Raw genomic sequence first — 21992 nt, 5'->3', positions numbered from 1 at the left:
ACTATTGGTCATTTTATTTCTCCATCCCTTTTTAAAAAAAAAAAACTTATATGTGTTCATGTAAGAGGATCTTTCTCTTCAGTTTACTAAAAGGAAAATATGAGAATGTTTACATTCTACTCCATTTGAAATGTGAAGGAAGGGAAGTAAGAGCCACAATTTGGTAGAGGGGCCTGAATATCTGTTAGGGTCAATACTGTGAAACAGGAAGTGTTAGGGTGTTCATTTGTTTATCTCAGAAAATACTAAAACCTTGCCCAAAGAACACAACATTTTCCAATTTCTCATACTTTTACAAAGTTTTAAGTATAGGGACACTAAGTAACTACCACCTTTATGGTTAAGGACAGCCATCAAAGACCACTTGATTTATTGAATGAATAGCCACCTTTGAGAACTGGAATTAAATCTAAACTCTTCAGTACACTTTTATGGATATTTCTAAATTTAATTTGGCAATAAACCCAATAATGACTTGATGAAAAACTTACCAGCTATGGATTTTATATGGTCTTCATTTGCAGTTGGTAGTTTGTATTTCATGTCAGTATTAGCCCACCAGTAAGACTTATGTCTTCATGTATAACTAAAGGGATTATTAATCACTGATTTTTATTCTTCTCTTAAGGCATTTACTGTAACAGAACCTGGGATGGGTGGTTATGCTGGAATGATGTTGCCGCAGGAACCGAATCAATGCAGCACTGCCCTGATTACTTTCAGGACTTTGATCCGTCAGGTAGAAACAGAGATTTATATACAGATCCACTTGACATTAAATAAACTCTAAATTAATCTCATTAATGTTTTCTTCTTTTCTCTTTAATTAAAGAAAAAGTTACAAAGATCTGTGACCAAGATGGAAACTGGTTTAGACATCCAGAGAGCAACAGGACATGGACAAATTATACCCAGTGTAATCTTAACACACACGAGAAAGTGAAGGTATGGAATAATTATGAACTCAAATGTTATTTACATGATCTACTTACAAAGTTAGTTACTGATAGGGTATTGGAGAAAATTTAGCTAGTGTTCCATTGTGTTGTAAAGCCTTTTTATAAGCAATGGAGAAAAATCTTTGTGGAAATAATTATTCATTCTGTCATTACACAAAGGAAGCAATCCTGCTAGGTAATAGTGTATTTACAAGTCAATGTGTTGGTATTGGAGTTTCAAATTTCCCAAAGAAAACATATTTTAAAAGGGAAAGAAAAGGGAACATATTCATTGGTATTGGAGTTTCTAGAACTAAGTTCAGGAATTGTGCTCAAGTAAACAAAGTAAGTCCAAAAGGGTGTACACAACTCTATCTGTCCCTCAACAGAAGGCTGTCCTGACTGGCTGCTAGGTTACTCACTTACATTCCCACTTTTAACACAATACATTAAAGTCAAGGTTAGTCACAGTTTGTCACAACAATTAAGCTTTGATAGAAATTGCCTGAATACATTTGCACAGGTGTGAATATACAGGCAGTTTGTCAGTGATTGGAACGGAGTCCTCATTTCTTGTTCCTATTCTTTACCAGCCATATGACCTCAGGCAAGCTTATAACCTCTCTCTGCCTCAGTTTCCTTGTATATAAAATGAAGATAACAATAAACCTAGCCTCAAGGTTTTCATAAGGATTGACTTAATACAAGGAAAATTCTTAGAAAACTCATGGGTATAAAGTAAGCCTTTGATAAATGTCAGCTATCACTATACTTATAAATCATGTGCTCTTTGCTTATTCAGAGAAGATTTTAAAGAGAAGTATAAAAATATACAGTAAAATGGTAAGTTACAAATAGAATACAGAAAAATAAAAAAACAAAGAGGAAGAGTGAAACCATGTGAAAAAACATATTTGTATAGATTAGAGGCTCCTATAATTGCTATATTGAGATTAGTCTTGGGGCTTCAAATTTGTTAAAGGAAAAAGAAAAACCCAGTAGGAAAGAAAGCCTTATCTAAAATAAACAAAAATAATTAATAGCATTTAACATTCACAAAGTGATAGAGTAAAAACTGTCAATGTCCTTCAAAACATAAAATGCTACTTTCAAGTATTACAAAACCTAGATCAATAAAATTATTCCTTCCTAGGTTTAATATATGATTTCTAATTTTCTACATTAAGAGGACATACAATTTATAAACGTTGATGTCACTTGATAAATTTGCACAGATACTCTTTATTCCAGATGTATTTAAGTATCTATTGGTTTGTAAGCTAAATGGCAATGCGAGTAGAACACATATTTTTAGAAATATAATTTGTTCTATTGATTTGAGCTTATACACATGTGGGATTATAGTATTGATAGGAATCTTAATTGTTTTTTATTCATACCAATTGTAGACTGCACTGAATTTGTTTTACCTGACTATAATTGGACATGGATTATCTATTGCATCACTGCTTATCTCACTTGGCATATTCTTTTATTTCAAGTAAGTACATGTAAAATATTTTTTAATTTATCAATTGTCTTTGGTGAATGCAGTGCCTTGTGCATGTTTATGTCATGTGCTGATAAAATATAGGAATAGATGATTTATAATGTTTAAAATAAATTGAACATTTAGAATAATCTGAAATATCTTGATCTTACCTTGACTTTATAAAATGTATAGAGCAGAGATTGATGAAATATCTGAAGCCTAAGTATGAAGTCATGTGGAAAGAAGAGAGCCAAAATCAATATGTAAATGTATCTGTATTTGTTTTGGAAACTATCAAATATTATAGAGCTTATTAACTGAATTTTCAACTTCTAGGTCAATGTTAGTGTCAATATACATGGTACATTACAGAAACCAATGGGAATGTGGCAATGGGAATAATACGTATTATCTAATAATAATAATAACCTAAATATATTATGGTTCGGTTATTTTTCCTTGTTTTTTGGGGGGGTCATCATTAATATAGGTAGATTGCAGTTTGAATTTTACTTGAAATTTACTTCTTTTTTGGGGAAGGAGAGTCAACTCCAATTTCTTGATTTAGACAATCAACAAATGATTTTTTTAATTGATAGGAAAGTAAATATCAAAATTTGCATGCAGTATTTTATGCGTTAAAATGGTTTTCATAACTTGATCACCGCAAGTAATTATAGAATGCAGTATGGAGAGTGAGTAGCTGTATTTCATGGTAGCTTTATCACCATTGTCATTATCTTCCTCTTTCTCCTCCAACAATGGTCTTGGAGCATTAGCAGCTTCAGAATCAGCTAGAGTAGTAGCATACCACAATAATCCAAATCTGGAAATTATCAAGCCCCTGGATATACCAGAGCACCAGCTTTTGGCCCACAGTCCATCAAATATTCAGAGTGCATCGAAGAATATACAAACCAACCAACCATTGTCTCTCATGGGTTCAAAATCACAGGATGTATGTAGAGATTGCATCAGAACTGTACTGGTATTTTTGGAAACCTGCGCCTTTTTAAAAATCTTCAAGATTAGTTACTTTGAGGAATCCACATGGAAACTTTTTAATGGCACTTTTAATTTATAACATCATCTAGGCATGATTAGAAACTGACTTTAAAAAACTCCACTCTGAATAAAGCTAATTAAGCATTAATTAAAAGTCAGTTGAAAGGAATTTTTATCCTAAAATATGGAAAACACTAATAGAATAGAAAACACAATAGAATTATATTTACTATACTATATTTTGCAACAAGTTACCAAAAGGTTTTTGAGAAAACCAACTGCCAGTTCTCAATGCATTTGTAATTAGTTATGTCATATCAGATGCTTACATACAGCTTATTAAAACTTCATGTCTTTACTCATATATACTCTTAGCTTACACAAGATTTTTTAAGTGAATACTATGTTTGGAGTAGGAAAAACTTTGTTATGATTGCATAATAGATTAAAAATATCTCTTCTAAAAATAGAAAATAAACCATTTTCCAAAGTGATAATTTTTAGAGTCCTCTGATCCATAGTGATATATAATTTATGCTAATTGACAAAGTGAAGCAATGTTGCTGATGCTAACAAACTTATTGGTAAAATATGGTAATAAATCTTGGTTAATATTTAGTGAATTTAAAACACAAAATAGGGGTGCCTGGGTGCCTCAGTCGGTTGAGCGTCCGACTTTGGCACAGGTCATGATCTCACAGTTCATGGGTTCAAGCCCCACATCAGGCTCTGTGCTCACCGCTTGCTCAGAGCCCAGAGCCTGCTTCAGATTCTGTGTCTCCTTCTCTCTCTGCCCGTCTCCCATGCATGCTTTGTCTCACTCTGTTTCTCAAAAATAAATAAATGTAAAAAAAAACACACACACAAAATAAAATTAAAATTTCAAATTCTCATTTAGTATAATAAAATGACTAAATAGTTTCACGAAAATATAGTTCATATCCTTTCTAATTCTAAAGGCAAATCTTTACAATTTAAAAATACTACATTTTAAAATCTGACTGTCTTGGCTCTTGGAACTAAATGATACGGCTAATTGCCATTAAGTTTATGCAGTACTCCTAGAACTCAGAGATTTTTAGTTCACGAAAATTACGTATCTACCACACCATAACATACCAACACATGGAAAGGATTAATTTAAGTATAACTAGTGGTGGGGCGCCTGGGTGGCTCCGTGGACCCTTAAGCGCCCAACTTTGGCTCAGGTCATGATCTCGCAGTTCGTGATTTTGAGCCCACATGGGGCTCTGTGCTGACAGCTCAGAGCCTGGAGCCTGCTTTGGATTCTGTGTCTCCTTCTCTCTCTCTGCCCCTCCCCCACTTGCAATCTCTCTCTCTCTCTCTCTCTCTCTCTCTCTCTCTCTCAAAAATAAATAAGCATTAAAAAAATTTTTAATGCAACTAGGGGCACCTGGGTGGCTCCGACTCTTGGTTTCAGCTCAGATTATGACCTCATGGTTTCATGAGTTCAAGCTCCACATCAGGCTCTGTGCTGACCTCATGGAGTGTGCTTGGAATTTTCTCTCTCCATCTCTCTCTGCCTCTCCCCCACTCACGCTGTCTCTGCCTCTCAAAAATAAATAAACTTTAAAAAAATTTTTTTAAAGTAATATTAGCCAAGTTTCTTTTTTTTTAACATAAAACTTAACAACTATGACTGAATATAAAGGAGGCCAGCCTCTATCCTGAAGGCATAAAATAGGAATCATAAGAGCTGTTTAAGACTGTTTTACAAATCTTGGGGAAAAAAGGTATGACTGTTAAATATTTTTAACCTTAGGAAAAAGAATTCATTCCTTAATTAAAAACAAACTTGAGGTGCTCTGGTGGCTCAGTCAGTGAAGAGTCCTACTCTTGATTTCTGCTCAGGTCATGATCTCGCCATTTGTGAGTTGGAGCCCCATGTTGGCTCTGTGCTGAGCATGGGGCCTGCTTGGGATTCTCTCTTTCCCTCTCCCTCTGGCCCTCACACAAATGCATGCACTCTTTCTCTCTCTCAAAAATAAATAAATAAACTTAAAAATATGAATTTTTAATTTTTTATTAAAGTTTATTGATTATGAGAAAGAGAGAGGGATAACAGGCTGAGAGAGCAGGATAGAGGATCTGAAGCAGACTTTGCACTGATAGCAGAGAGCCCCATGCAGGGCTTGAACTCATGAACCATGAGATCATGATCTGAGCTGAAGTGGTGGGACTGAGCCACCCAGGGACCCCCAAAATATGTATTTTTAAAACAAACTATAATCTTGGGAAACAAGATTTGCACTTAAATTTGCATTTTTTAAAAAATAAAAAAAATTAAGCATGTTACTAATTCTTAAATAAAGACAAGAATATATAAACCTGTAATTTTAATATCCTATTGAGCAATTTCTTAGATTTTTGTAGTTTTATTTCATATTAATTTGTTTTTACAGTTTTAATTGCAAAGTATTTTAACTATTTTTATAATTTAGCATTATACAATTCTTTCCATGTCCCTAAAGAGTTTTTAAAACTCTTCAGTTTATTATTTAGTTATTTACTTGGCTAAATAATATTCCATTGTGTAAGCTGACAAAAGTTTATTAAATTGTCCCATGTTTTAAATAGTAACATTACTTCCAATTTTTCCTATTAATAAAAAACACTGTACAGACATTTTAAGCCATAACTTTTCCCATATTTGGCACTATTTTTTTAGGCTACATTCCCAGAGACTTGGGATTTTTTTGGTCAAAGAGTATATATCTTTTTATGGCTCTTCAAATACATCATCTCAAAAGTATCTGAATATCAATATGCTTGAAAAAAATTCATAATACATACCTCCTCCTAACTCAAAGCAGTTTTTCTCCCAGAGTGACCCATCTTCAAGATTACCACCACCAGCAATCTAGTTGAGTTAGGGGCAATCTGTGGCACCTTCTCAACTTTCTTCCTAACCATTCTTCCTCATACTCTGGATTTCACCTCCTAACAGCCCTCCAATGGATCCAGTTAGTTAACTCTGCTGCCACCACCACCAACCTTGTCTTAACTAACATCAGGAAGTTCCCCTTTACCACCTTCATTCAATTCTAAACAATGCAAGCCAGAATATTTTCAAAGCTGGGGCGCCTGGGTGGCGCAGTCGGTTAAGCGTCCGACTTCAGTCAGGTCACGATCTCGCGGTCCGTGAGTTCGAGCCCCGCGTCGGGCTCTGGGCTGATGGCTCGGAGCCTGGAGCCTGTTTCCGATTCTGTGTCTCCCTCTCTCTCTGCCCCTCCCCCGTTCATGCTCTGTCTCTCTCTGTCCCGAAAATAAATAAACGTTGAAAAAAAAATTTAAAAAAAAAAAAAAAGAATATTTTCAAAGCTTAGATCAAATACAGATATGATTTTGTCATCCTTTGCTTTAAAAAGCTTAAACTTTCTGCTGTAATTTATATAAAATCAAAATCATTAATGGATCCTATAGTTGAATATCTTGCCTATCCTTCCACCCCAGCCTAATTAAATTTATTCATCTTTCAGATCTGAACTTGAACATCAATTCCTCAGTGAAATTTTCCTGAATTCCTTATTGTAGTATTTCTAAAACTGTGACTAGCTACAGCGCATGTGGAGTAAATTTTTAATTACCATTTAGGAGACCACCTATCTCTGTAGATTTAAAACTAATACAACAGAGATCCTTCAGATTAAACAATGTTTTTTTTTTAATTTTGCTTATAATAAGCCAAAATATTCAAGCACATTAAATATCTGAATGACATGAAGTTAAGAAGCATAACAATTATATAGCATGCCAAAATCTGTAGTCAAAAAGAGAACAATGGTCTCCTAGAATACCAAGTCTTATGGTCCCAAACAAGTTTGAATTTAGCAAGGATGTAACTAAACTCATACACTAATTCCATAAAGTCAAATGCAAAATTGACAAAGCTTTTGTGAGTCTATGATTTAGTTGACCAAATGCTTGCTGTGAATTAATGAGGAAGCAGTGGGATTGCCAAGTGAAAACAATGCTACAAGCCAAATTATCCCAATAAATGAAAAGTATCTAATGCCAAATCTCTAATCAGAGCAGTCATTTACTCTGTCCATTATGAACTGACTTTGTAAAGGAAAGAGGGTGTTATAAGAATTGGCTTATTAGGGGGGCGCCTGGGTGGCGCAGTCGGTTAAGCGTCCGACTTCAGCCAGGTCACTATCTCACGGTCCGTGAGTTCAAGCCCCGCGTCAGGCTCTGGGCTGATGGCTCGGAGCCTGGAGCCTGTTTCCGATTCTGTGTCTCCCTCTCTCTCTGCCCCTCCCCTGTTCATGCTCTGTCTCTGTCTGTCCCATAAATAAATAAAAACGTTGAAAAAAAAATTTTTTTTAATAAAAAAAATTAAAAAAAAAAAAAGAATTGGCTTATTAGGATAGTAAAGCAATTGAAGAAAATAATGTTCACTGATCAGGGAGTCAACATATCAAAAATGGTAAGCCAGAAAAAGACAAAAAATAGGGGGCACAATAGATGACTTCAAGAATATCAATTACTGTAATTAGGAATACAGTTTATATAATAACAAAAAAAATTTTGACTCAATTTATAAAAAAAATTCTAACAGCTAAACAAAATATAATGAACCCCAATTGACCTATTGACCTTCCTGTCACTCAGACAGAAATTAGATGTCAGTCTAATCAGAATTTTGAAATGGGGTATTCCCATACTTGGTTAGACCTAATGATCTGTAATGCTACTTCCAAACCCAAGTCTATGAATGAGGAGTAACTTACTAAAGAGGATTAGAATTAAAAAATTAATACTTTTAAAATCAAAATACATAATTTCAGTGTCAGGAAAGTTAGCATTTGTGAAAGTATTTTGCAAACTAAAAGCAATCTATACAGAAAAACTTTATTATTGATTAGGAATTGAAAGAAAATCTGGTTTAATATTTTTACATCTATATTTAGGTTCTCAAAAGAAAATTATCTTTAACCTTTATTTATTATTGAGAGATAGAGACAGAGGATGAGCATGGGAGGGGCAGAGAGAGGAGGAGACACAGAATACAAAGCAGGCTCCAGGCTCTGAGCTGTTAGCACAGAGCCCAATGTGGGGCTCAACTCCCAGACGTGAGATCATGACCTGAGCTGAAGTCCCATGCGTAACCGTCTGAGCCACCCAGGCGTCCCTATATTTAGGTATGTTTTATTTAAAAATGCAAACACTATTGGAGCCGTTAAGTGGCCGACTTCGGCTCAGGTCATGATCTCATGGTTCATGCGTTTGAGCCCAGCGTCGGCTCTGTGCTGACTGCTCAGAGCCTGGAACCTGCTTCAGATTCTGTGTCTCCCTCTCTCTCTGCCCCTCCCCTGCTCATGCTCTCTCTCTCTCTCTCTCTCTCTCTCTCTCAAAAATAAATAAACATTAAAAAAAAATTTTTTTAATGCAAACACTATTCAACTAATACTCACGAGTAATTTTCATTTTTACTTGAAGTCTTAAAACTTAAAACTTCAGAGTTTATTTTCTGTATGGAAAAACATTTTTTTAAGCTGGAATTATGTATATATATGCTAAGTACTTTAGCTTTAAAGATTCAATCTGTAGATTCATACTTCATTTTAAAAGAGAAGCCAGAAATTTTTTGTTGCCCCAAATATTGCCCTCATATTACAATGTAAATAGGCCTTACTTTTTTTTAGAAAGAAAGTATTTTTTAATCAAGAGTATTGTAAGCAATAAATCCATGTATCTCTTATTTGCTAAAAATGTCACTCTTTTATAAATGATATATAACATTCTACATAGGCAAAACCTTGTCAAAGCCAATGAGTGTCTTGACAGTATACAGAATTTGGTTGTTGGCTTCTACATTAAAGAAAAGTTAAGATTTTCAATTACATTGCTTATGCTAAAAGTTTATTTAAAAACTGCAATTAACTGTTCATTCTCTATAATGAACTAAAAAAGATAATAAATGGTGTGTGAAAATGAGAAATGTGTACTTGATTTCAGGTTTACGTTAGTTTTAATGGATAGTGTAATACAGTAATTACAAATATGGGATATATTCAGATCTTGCCATCAGCACTTACTGATAGTATGGATTTAGCCTGGTTCTGCTTTTCAGTAAGCGTCAGGGGTTTTGTTTGTTTGTTTGTTTGTTTGTTTGTTTTTGTAATGAGTCATAATGTTTAAAATACTGGGCAAAGAAACCTTACATGGTACCTGGCCTATAGCAATCTCTCAATAAATGGTAAGAAAGAGGTACTAACTGTGTCATTGGACTGTATCCAACATGTAGGCATAGAGACTGAACTATATAGTCATCTAATATTACCCTTATCTATTCTATTCTTTCAACAAATTAAAAAAAATTTTTTTGAGAGAGCATACATGCAAGCGGGGGAGGGGCAGAGAGAGAGATAGAGAGAGAGAGAGAGAGAGAGAGAGAGAGAAAGAGAGAGAATCTCAAGCAGGCTCCACACCCTTGAGGAGCCTGACACAGGGCTTGACCTCACAACTGTGAGATCAAGACCTGAGCCCAAATCAAAAGTTGGTTGCCTGGGGCACCTGAGTGACTTGGTTAAGCATCTAATTCTTGATTTCAGCTCAGGCCATAATCTCATGATTCATGAGATCTAGCCCCATATTGGGCTCTGTGCTGACACCATGGAGCCTGCTTGGGTTTCTCTCTCTCTCCTCTCTCTGCCTCTCCCCTGCTCTCTCTGTCTCCCTCAAAAATAATTAAACAAACTTCTAAAAATGTTAAACAACAAAAAAAAGAGTTGGTCACTTAATCAACCAAGCTATGCAGGTGCCCCATAACATTATCCCTATCTGATAGTAATCCAAAGTGGAAAAAGGAAAAAAAAAAAAAAAAAAAGCTACTGTGGAGGTTCAAAGAGCTATGGGAAGACAGAGGAAGGAAAGACTCATTCTGACTCATAGAATCAGAAGATTCCTGAGGCGATAATCTCACTTTAACACTGAAATAAGTGTTAAATGATGGGTAAAATTTCCACAGGTAAAAACTGTAAACAATCAGTGAAGAGATTAGCTGGTTTTAAGTAGTTAATTAAGTTATCCAGACTTCCTCCCAATTTGTGTTCTTTCTACTTGGCTTAGTAATTTAATTTGACTTTAATTACCTTTTAAAAATGGAGAGTTTAAACAAAATGAAGTAAAAGTACCAATTAATTTTTCTTTTTTAATTATACATTCTTAGGCTTTAGATAAAATGTGAAAACCCCCCTTCAAGTAAGACCCAGGTGTAGCATTCTACATACTTTTTTATATATCTCGACATCCTTCCTTACACGACAGTGCATAAGAGTATGTTCTCTAAACAGGCACCTTTAGTCTCAGAACCCACCTTTGTCACTCACCTGCAATGTAGCAAGTTCTTTCATTTCTGTAATCCTCAATTTCATATCTTTAAAATGCAAACTCTATAGGTATCTATATCACAGGTTTGGTATAAGGACTGACATAGTATATGTTCAGTGCTAAGTGGAGTGTCTAATTTGGAAACACTATTATTGGCATAGTTATCACTCTTTCTTATTAGTCCATCAAAAGATTTTTATATAAATTTTTAGCCCTGATAGGCCTATTATAACAATATGGGCACTTTAAAAACAAAATCGAAGGACACAATTTTTAGTTTTGTATGTATGACATTTATAAAGAAATTGTTATGTTCATGTAGAAAAATAAGTAAACAATGAGTGAAAAATTTTATAAGTAAAATATTAGTAAAATCATATTAGAAAAACTTAAGTTACTCAAAAATAAGTAAACTCTTTATGCCCACAAGATACCATCTAGCTTACTCAGTACTGGAAACCATATTAAAGAATGTCTAGACTTTTATTTTAAGACACTTCTACTATATATTCCTCAAAACAGTAAAAGCCACTATCCGTCAAAAACAACTATCCACTGAGCAACAAGTAGTGGAAAGAATATCATGAAGTTAGTTCTGTGAGAGCACAAATCATCTCTGCTTTTTTTAAAACCCGTCCCGGGGGTTAGCACAAGACCTTGCTCATAGTAGGCACTTAATACATTTTTGAGAAATGAAAGGCATGAACTGACTTGGAAGCTTATTTCTAAGACTGACTTTCCCATGACTTATCTGTGACCTTCAACAAGTCCCTTGAGTTTGTCTGGCCTTCTTTGTCTCCATCGACAAAGAACTTAAAATTCCTTAAAATTCTAATCAGTAGAAGAATCTGTGTATAACAATATAGGATACTTTGTAAGTAGGTTGAAGAAAGGTCAAAACCACCTCAGAAAATACTGAATTGAATGGTTAATTAAGCATGTTCAAATAGTCAAGAGCACTGGAAATTTAGCTTTCTTACCACCAACCTGGAAACACCCTATAGGAGTTGATGTTTCACATACATCATTGTTATGAAAAAGCTATCAATATCTCTTTTCTGCTTCTTAACTCAGTTCCTCCTGCTACAGTCATTTCTGCTTAGTCTTTGGTAGAGGTGACATTTTTTTTTTCTGTTTGTTAATTCAGAGGTACTGGCCCATCCTAATAAAAACCAAGAACCAAATAAAAAGTCAACTTAGGGTTCTGTTTGTTATTTTTTATTTACAGAAAGAAAAGAAAAAGTCTACCACTCAGGCATGCTTTAAATTAGAAACAGAGAACACGAAACACTATTTACCAGATATACTTCAGTTTTATATTAGAGCCAATTAAAGGAAAGAGAGTGAGAGATAAAAAGAAAGGGAACCGAAAGGGAGGGGAAGAGAGAGACAGAGCTTTGGGATTTGCCAAGCCCTGAGAGGCAATGACTCTTACTCATAATGATCCTTGGAAAAACAAAGCACAACCCTTTAGATAAAATAAATAAATAAACTTTACCAGAATTAGTTATAAATTATATTTTAATTAATGTTTAAAATTTGAGAGCATAGCAAATCTTGCTCTTACCAAGATAAAGGGCTCTGTCTTCTTGCACATAAAAGAGCATATATAACACTGACTTGTAGGGGGGGAAAAGTGGTTCTTTTTTTTTTTTTTCAACATCTTAATTTTGCTGACATTTCAGACATTGATTCCAAGTAATTCCAAAGCCAAGTTGCACATTTGCAACCCTATAGACAATGATGTCATTTCTAGGTAGTTGAGATAAGGTCCTAAATAAAATGCAGCAAAAAATCTATCCAGTCGATAGGCTAAAGCTTTCTTAATAAAATAATCCTTTAATGCTTATATTTATGCTCTTCGGGATAAGTGATCCAGATCTCACTTTTTTTTCCTTAGATCATATCTGAATATATTCAATCAATATTGTGAACACTTATCTCACTTCCAGTTTCTTCATATATCTCTTGAAACTAGATAAAGTATCATTTTCTTCTTTAAGTTATAAACTTTCTCCTGAAAACTGTTCATGATTCCATCTTCAAGTCAGTTTTAAACAAAGCTAACTATTTAAAGAAATTCTACATAGGAACATAGAGAAGAAAGAGTCTTACTCTACAAACCATAGCCTGATGTATTTGTCTTGGCAAATTAGAACTTTTCACTTACATAAGTTGTTTAAAATCTGGCAAACCTGCCCCGTCAGAGGTTTGACAATGACTGAGTTCGGAAACAGTCATCAAGTGGTCCCTGAGTAACATACTTCTCAGTGCCTATCCAGAATCATCCTTGCTCTCTCAACTTTTTGGTACATTTCATTCAATGTAAGTTTGTTAGGCACTATGGTTCTGAGACATATTTTATTCTGCTGCATGTTTCCCAGGTGTCCTTCAACTTAACATTGAATAATGGTTAATTAACCGCAGTATTTCAAGTAACATTTCATTAGGTCATATGCAGTCTATTTCCAAATTAGTGAATTTCTTTTTTTTTTATTTATTAAAAAAATTTTTTTTCAACATTTATTTATTTTTGGGGACAGAGAGAGACAGAGCATGAACAGGGGAGGGGCAGAGAGAGAGGGAGACACAGAATCGGAAACAGGCTCCAGGCTCTGAGCCATCAGCCCAGAGCCCGACGCGGGGCTCGAACTCACGGACCGCGAGATCGTGACCTGGCTGAAGTCGGAGCTTAACCGACTGCGCCACCCAGGCGCCCCAAATTAGTGAATTTCAATCAATGTGCTGAAATCCATCTCCCTCAAACTAAACACAGTGAGAAGTGAAAACATTCCTACTCAGTAATGTGAGTCTTGGTTGGAAAGTTTTTTAAGTATGCCCATTGTAATTAAATAATAAAAGCATTGCATTTCCACATTAGAGTATCAGAGCTGAGTAAGGAGACAGTAGTACAAGAATTAATAAATTTACTCTAACAAAAACCAGTTCCACTATGACATAATTGCTATTACTGGTTTATGGAGAAGAGTCCCAGGTATAGAAATTAAAGTAAATTAACTGAATTAAATAATTTGGACTTATTGTAAACAGCAAACTTATTACTTGAGTTATAACAATGTTAAAGATCACATATTTCTGTTATTATTTCTAATAAATATGTAATTTCTTTATAGGTATATTTAATTGATTTTGCTTGTGTAAGTTGAAACAAGCACTATTTAGGCATCACAAATTTTCATGGACATAGAATGACAAATCATTTTAAGAAAATGAATGATTCACTGCTTGATACAGTCATTTGAACGAGTTAAAAGTTAATAATTTGAGAGAGAGAACATAAATAATGATTTGAGATAGAGAACCCCAAACTGATAATATTTTTTGCAATTTGGTTTTCCACTCTTGCAGGCATGGTTTATTTTCCTAGACTGTACCCATGGATATGACTATATATTAGAAGAAAGCCAAAGTAAACCCTTTAAAGTATAGCATCTTTTTAGTAGTTAGGGAAAACAAAACCCAAAAATGACTGAACAGTATGCTGCTAACATTTGCTAATAGAACATTGAAATGTAACACAAAAGAGTATGAGCTTCAGAATCAAAAATCATTTAGTAAATTATACTCTTTAATTTTCTTCATCTTAGAATAGAAAAAAAACAATGTGGAGTCTTGCCTTATGCTTTTTTTCACCCTGTCCTTTGTGCCCCTTAAAAACTCTAAGCTCATTTTTTTTTTTTTTTGAACTTTGACTCAGAGTAACTTCTTAATCTCCTTGGAATGCTTTTCTTCCATATTCTTCTCTTGTTTCATTTCTATCTTGTGTCTCCCCTCACTCTGGCCACAGTATTTATCTATTTCTTAATCCTATTTTAATTTCTAAAAAGGATATAACACTACCAGGAATTACGTGACGTAATTTATGTGTGAATTTACCCTCCACCTGAGTGACATCCGTATTATTCACAACTGTTTCTTCAATACCTAGAAATATTACACAATATATTACTTATGCATCAATAAATAGTTATAAGTGATTAAATGAATACTGAAAGAGACAGAAGCTTTATTATTTTCTCAAAATTCAAAATTCAAATTCAACAGATCACTTAATAGGATTGTGACCTGGAGCAACTTACTTCAATTTTATTAAAGGATAATGATATTTCAGGGGGTTATTACATCATATAATGAGTGTGAAGTACTTACCTCCGTGTCTATTCTAAAAGCTCAATAAATGGTGGCTGCCATTATTGCGAATTTTATCTCTAAAAGGGTCTTTTGGGGGAGTGTAAGAATCACAGTCATTCAGAAAGCCTGTTTCTTCTCTTGGTTTCCTGCCCGTTAGAAGAGCAGGAGGAACTCTTGCATGGGGCAGCTCACACATGAGAAAGCCTTCTGGCCACACAAAATGTGCACATCTGTTCCTTAGGCAGCCCATATTCATATGTTATCTTAACTGAGCAACCTTGAAAGGCAGGGGCAAAGGAGAAGGGAGCATGATAGAGAAGAGCAACCATTTCCCTCCAGAAGAACTTTCGTTGAGCACTTTGGTTGAAACACTCTTGTACGCTTCCTAATCTGATTAAATGGATTAGAAGCAGCCTCCAAAGAGATCTATTGATAGAGGTTATGTGTATTTTGTGTCATACCTATCCAGGTGAATACATCAACTCAAGGTTCCCTTCAGTAGACAAAAAATAACCACACTGATTTTCCTTTTTTAAAAAAAAAAAGTTTATTTATTTATTTTCAGAGAGAGACAGAGTGGGGGGAGGGCAGAGAGAGAGAAAGAGAGAGTGAATCCCAAGCAGACTCCACACTGTTAGTGCGCAAAGCTCGATGCGGGGCTCGAACTCACAAACCATGAGATCATGACCTGAGCTAAAGTTGGACGCTTAACCAACAGAGTCACCCAGGTGCCCCGACTTTCCCTTGTAATACATGTATTGATTTCTGCCTGTTTCTTAGCTATGTTCAGATTAGCCTGGGCTTTCCTCTCAGATACATGGTTAATGTTTTCTTGGGAAAAGAGCTGAGCATTAAGAAATTAAATTAGATACACTAGCATAAGAAAGCAGTACTTTTTAGACTGGGCTATTCTTATATTGTTTATATTTCCTCTTTCCCTTACTAGTTTTGCTCAGGATTAGTATTGAGTGAAAGTAGTTTGGAAATTTCTATCTTAGGTCAAAACCAAATGGGAAACATTTGTTCATAGTGTGGCAGAACTTTGAATATGGGACAGCATACTACTTGGGGCCTGTATGATAATGAAAGCAGTCATTTGGAGGCAACTCTGGGAAGGATGAAATGCCTAGGGAGATAATTCAGGTTGCTTGGTCTCCTGCTCTTCATCACATGTAAATTATCTTTCTAATGCTAAATCCTTTTGCTTTGTAACAAAAGATGGCAATTTTTGTTTCATTGTATTACTTAAAACATGGGCAGTTTTAGATTACTAAAACTTGATGCTATTTTATTGTTTGTGAGAGAAAACCAACATTGGAGAACTTGAATAAAATCAGCCATATGACAGCTGTGTTAAAAAAATAGCTAACTTATCATGGGTGAGATATTATGCTAAAAACACTAGACATGATTTATCTCACTCCACTTTTCATTCAATCTTATGAAGTATTGTTATCCCTATATTACAGATGCAGAAACCAGGGATTAGAGTTTTTAAATAACTTGCCCTAAATCATAATATCAGTAGATAATACAGTCCAGATTCATTCTCAGGCCAGGTTTCAAAACCCACTCTGAAATATGTGTACTGACTTGATACGACCTGCTTCTAATTGTTCCAAAAGAGAACTGAGAGGCATAGTTAGATTACACATGAGGTATGATGATTTGTTGACACACTTACATCAACTGCCTCTAACACTTTGATTGTCAAATTGCACGTTGAAATAGATTCTGGGGCGCCTGGCTGGCTCAGTCAATTAAGCATCCAACTCAATTTTGGCGTAGGTCATGAAATCAAGGTTAGTGAGATCAAGCCTCTTGTCAGTCTCATCACTACACCGTAGAGCCTGCTTGGGATTCTCTCTCTCCCCCCATCTCTCTGCCTCTCCCCTGCTTGAGCTCGCTCTCTCTCTCTCTCTCTCCGTCTCTCTCAAAATAAATAAATAAACATTAAAAAATATACTCTAAAATAATCATATGTAAGAATATGAAATGGAAACAATCCAAACCCACAAACCACATCTTCTATTCTGTGGCTATGCTAGGATAGAAAGGGATACTATAACATTAAAACAAAGCAGAGTGTTTTGTGAAACATTCTCCAAGTGTATGAAACAATTGTTTTAATATTTTGAGTAAAAGAAGCACATTTTAAAATTTACAGGTGGTGAAATTGGTTGCATTTGAAAAAAAATACCTGAATATTTTTAGAGTTTCATTTAAAGAAACCAATGTGTTTATCAAGGATGTATTTTGGTTTTCATTTACCAATTGATTTTATTTGTACTGATGTACTTACATGTGTTAATGAATATGTTTAGAGAAAAACAATATGCAGCACTAGAAACATTTGAGCATTTTTACCACTAGGCCTTGATAGAAAGCATGTGTGGGACAGCATCTGTCTGCATTTAAGTTGCACAGAACCTGGAGGAAGAAATGGAAGACACTAAAGCAATAGCTATAGGCTAATGTTACAGATAGTTGGACATATTTACACAACACAAAGTGAATTTATTTTGCAGTGGTTCAGTTTAAGACAACAATATGGACAGCTAAACTGGATATCAGGGTTCATAAAACAAAGTATTTGGCTTGAATTCTATAGGGTGGATTATCTATGTTGCCCATGTTATTTAGACGATTTTGTAAAACACTCAAAATAAGCTGTATGTCTCTGTACTGAAATGATTTCATGAATCCTCTTAAGTATTTGGTTTTTATATTAAATATTTTATTTATAATAGGAGTTCATTCTATTATTTCAAACTTTTACCCATCATATGGCTTTATTTGTGTTCTAAAGAAAGAAATGCAGTATCTCTCTTTATCACAGAGTAAGAGACTAAGAAGCTGTTCGTTTTGTTTGTTTTTGCTACTAGAGTCAAAATAGCTATATCTTTAGAAGAGAGTAGATGCAGGCAGCTCGTTTTTACGTCCTTAACTTTCAAACGAGATTGAGGTAGGAGCAGAGTCATCAGAAAGGAGGGAATTCTGAAAGGAACAGAGATACTATCATAGAGGAAAAAAGGAAGCTTAAGTGTACACAAAGAAAGTTTAAATTACTTTCAGCTAATTAGTTAGCATTCCATTTTATTTATTTTTAATCTTTGCACATGTGAATATTACGAATCCCAATAGTCATAATATAAATGCTGTGCATTTATGTCCCTTAGCTTATCTTTTGGCTCTTCTATTACGAATTGTCATTTTTAAAAGCCTTCTTTAGTGTTTGTTTTCCTTCATTCCAACTTACTCTTTACAAACATTTCTTATTTTCTGTCTAAGCAAACCTTCCTAGTATTTTGGCCATAATTTGAAAACTATGAAATTTTGTGTTTATATATATGTCTTAACCAACGGACCCAAATATAAGTGTGTTCAGCAGAAAGGGGCAAAATAGCCCAGCTAAGGAAAACATTTTATTTTATTTTTCCCATGATGGTAGCTGAGTTATTCAAATTCTGTTATGAAAAAAAAGTGTATATTTGCATGGGTGAGCAGTTTTTCTCTAAAAATAATTGGCACTGCACAGACACAGAATAAACTCAAGGAAGGCATTTTAAAATAAGACCATGTGGACATATTTTACATGTTCATAATGCTCATCATAGACGAGTGATCAATTACAAAATAAAAATAAAAATAAAAATAAATACATAAATAAACTATACATAATATAAATGATCCTGAAAAGAATATTCTTTACTAGGTCTTTTCTCACACTCATTAATTTTCTTACTCTCAGCGAACATAAAACACTTGTCACTGCTGTGGTATTTTATCAAAAGAGAGCCATCTTTGTATCAATGTTGACTTTACTTAAATAGTAACAGCAGTCATGCCACTTCTCTGTTAAAAAAAAAACTTTTGGAGATTCTTCTTTCTATAGAATATCATCTATGCTCTGTTTTTTGGTCCCTGTCTACACCTCCCTACCTCACGCACTGCAAAGTCAAATCAAGGACTCTCGAATATGAAAACACTAGCAGGTCTCAGCTGTTTCTATTCTGAAGGGTTCCAGCTGGATTTCACATACTTGTCGCATATAACTGTCTTATGCTCAATGATTGACTTAAGAGCCATCTCATTCATGAAGACTTTTCATTGCCTCCCTCATAGCACCCACTTCTGTGGAAGGCATGTAAGTGAATACGGATTTGGATTGAATTCACTTCTAGACCCTTTAAAATACTAAAGCTATATATAAAGTCACAGATCTATAGCTGGAAGAAATTTCAGAGACAATATAGCTTAAACTTTGCATTTTTAAATATAGAAAACCTTGGCATCCCACCCTAACTATAGTATCCTGGGCACATAGTTTACTTAGGATAAGGTGATATAGTGATAAAATTAAGTTTAAATCTTCTTAAAGTTTCCAAAGTAGAAGTCATTAGTTTGTATTCTATAGGATAGATTATCTAAATTGACCATATTAATTTCTGTAATGAAATCCTTCCTCATATCTTCCTACATTTGTGTTTAGTTTTGATATAGTTATTCAGTTTCAAAAGGATTCCTTTCTAGTAGTTTAAAACGTAACCCATAATAAACCCTCAAATAAATGCTTCTTGAAGAAAAAAGAACTTGAGTTGGTCTTTGAGCATAAGTAATTCAGTCATATGTGCACAATCTGGTAAGGTAGATGTGGATTCAATCTGAGGAATAGTATTTCCTATCGTTAATAATGACTTTTCCTAAAATTTATTTAATTTTGTTTTACATAGGAAGACCTCCAGTAAAAGGTGGTAATATTTTCATATCTCACATATGACTGGGCCAATTAGAAAAAAATTCAGTAGAGCTGAACAATCTCATTGATTGCTAAGTCTATCTTTTTACCAGTTTATCTATTCTGAATACAGTGTTATCTTTCTCATGCTTGGTATGCATAATCACTACCACCACACAGAGGCTCTATAAACAGGACAACCACAATCATAAACAGGCTATATAAACAGGAAAACCTATGTGGTATAGTGAAAAGAGCATTATCTGTGTGAGAATCTGACAGACCCAAAGTTTTCAAATTAATTAGTTATAGAATTTTTTAATCCATTATCTAACTTCACTGAATCTCAGTTCCTACATTTTTCAGAATAAATTAAAATATTAACCATGGTAAGGGATTAATAGAAGAAATTTATGTAGAGGTCCTGTATAGGCAAACTTCCTCTTCCTATGTGTGTCTCTCCATACTGAAGCAACTCATTTGTCTCTGTTTTAAAGCATTATAGGTTTTCCCTAATTAAGATTTTATTGAGTGAATCTTGGGGAGAAAAAAGAATTCTTCCATATTTGGAGCAGCTGCTATGAACTGTGAATGTATCTCATTTGAACTATTATTAAAAAAAATAAAATATGTGATTTCTCTTGCCTTTTAGGAGCCTAAGTTGCCAAAGGATTACCTTGCACAAAAATCTATTTTTCTCCTTTGTTTGTAACTCTGTTGTAACAATCATTCATCTCACTGCAGTGGCCAACAACCAGGCTTTAGTGGCCACAAATCCTGTAAGTAAAATGAGATTGTATCCTTAGGTTCAAAGGTTAGAGGGAAAGAAATGTGAAAGGTGGTGGGTGCATGGGTGGGGGGGTGTCCTGATATATGTAAGTGTGTATAAATACATAAGTGTGTGTGTGTGTGTGTGTGTATGTGTGTGTGTGTGTGTGTGTATACACACACAAAATAGGGTCTGGCATATGGAGAATATATATATATATATTTATTTATAACCAATCTACAAAGGTAAATACATCTCAATATTTCCCAGGTTATAAAAGTTGACTATCAAAAGGAAGAATACATTTCTATGCTTAAATTATTTATATATGATACATATACATATCATATATAAACTATACATATATATATATATATATATATATAAAACTATACTATATATATATACATATATAATTTACCTCATTTTATGCTTAGGGTCCTGCTGCTAGTGGGACATAAGAATTTATGACCACATAACATCTACTCAGTTGAATTTTAAAAATTAATCAAAGCAAATAATTGTGTAGTTAGAAAAAACAAGACATGGTAATAGAAAAATTCCTATCCTATATTTGGGATCAGGCTGACTTTAAATAGTTGATAAAACTAGAGTAAAATGACTTATACATTAAACTTCTTTACATTAAAATTTTAAAGGACTCTACTAAGTCTTCATTATCTAGGCAAATATTTATAAATTGTTTCTCTATAACACCTTTGGAAGTACAATTTTTTTCTTTAAAAAAATTTTTATTGGAGTACAGTTTCCACACAATGTTACATTAGTTTTAGGTGTATAACAGTGATTCAACAACACTATATGCTTTTCTCACCACAAGTGTAGCTCTCACCTTCGCTGTACATCAGTATTACAATACCATTGACTATATTTTCTATGCTATACCTTTTATTCCCATGACTTATTCATTCCATAGGATGGAAGCCTGTGCCTCCCAATTCCCTTCACCCATTTTGCCCATCTCCCGGCTCTCCTACTTTCCATCTCTGGTAACAATAGCTTGTTCTCTGTATTTAAGGGTCTGTTTCTGGAAACACAATTTTTAGGATGAGTATCAAAAGATACACAAAAATAAGCACAGAGACTGTCATAATATAAAAGCCATATTTTAAAACATAAACGCAAGTTTACTTATACAAATGCACACATTTTATGTAAACTATATGTACATGTGAGCTATAGTTAAATCAAAGTATCTCCAAAAATAACAAACATATATTTAAGTATTTAAAATCATCTGCTTTTGTAATGTTTGTAGAATCCATACTACAGTTTTGGATATGGATTTGTGGAGGAGTGGATATGTATTGTGTATATAAAATGTTTTTTTAAAGATTAAGTTATCTAGTTACTTAAATTAGGGAAGGGAAGGAATTTTCACTCAATGGGTCAATAAACAATACTCTCCTACGTGTTTTATGTCTGTATTGGGGTAATTTCCAAAATGCTAAGATTCCCTGCATTGTTTGCACATATGTATCCGGATTGCTTCATCTTGTATATGTTCCACTCTAACATCAC

General features: G+C 34.2%; 1 protein-coding gene across 2 annotated transcripts in view; it reads left to right on the top strand.

Annotated features, from left to right (window-relative positions):
- CALCRL (calcitonin receptor like receptor) overlaps positions 1–21992 on the top strand; it is a 103584-nt gene that overhangs the window by 64283 nt on the left and 17309 nt on the right. For both annotated transcript variants that reach the window (XM_040475601.1, XM_040475600.1), the window contains 4 exons: positions 629–739; positions 833–945; positions 2348–2439; positions 20334–20460. In XM_040475601.1, the coding sequence (XP_040331535.1) occupies positions 629–739; positions 833–945; positions 2348–2439; positions 20334–20460 (443 nt within the window). The remainder of the gene's footprint in view (positions 1–628; positions 740–832; positions 946–2347; positions 2440–20333; positions 20461–21992) is intronic.

The sequence above is a fragment of the Herpailurus yagouaroundi genome, unplaced genomic scaffold (genome assembly GCF_014898765.1).
Source record: "Herpailurus yagouaroundi ecotype Mexico unplaced genomic scaffold, PumYag 140, whole genome shotgun sequence".
NCBI lineage: Eukaryota > Metazoa > Chordata > Mammalia > Carnivora > Felidae > Herpailurus > Herpailurus yagouaroundi.
Note: the sequence above shows the minus strand (reverse complement) of the source record. Positions and strands in the feature narration are given on the sequence as shown.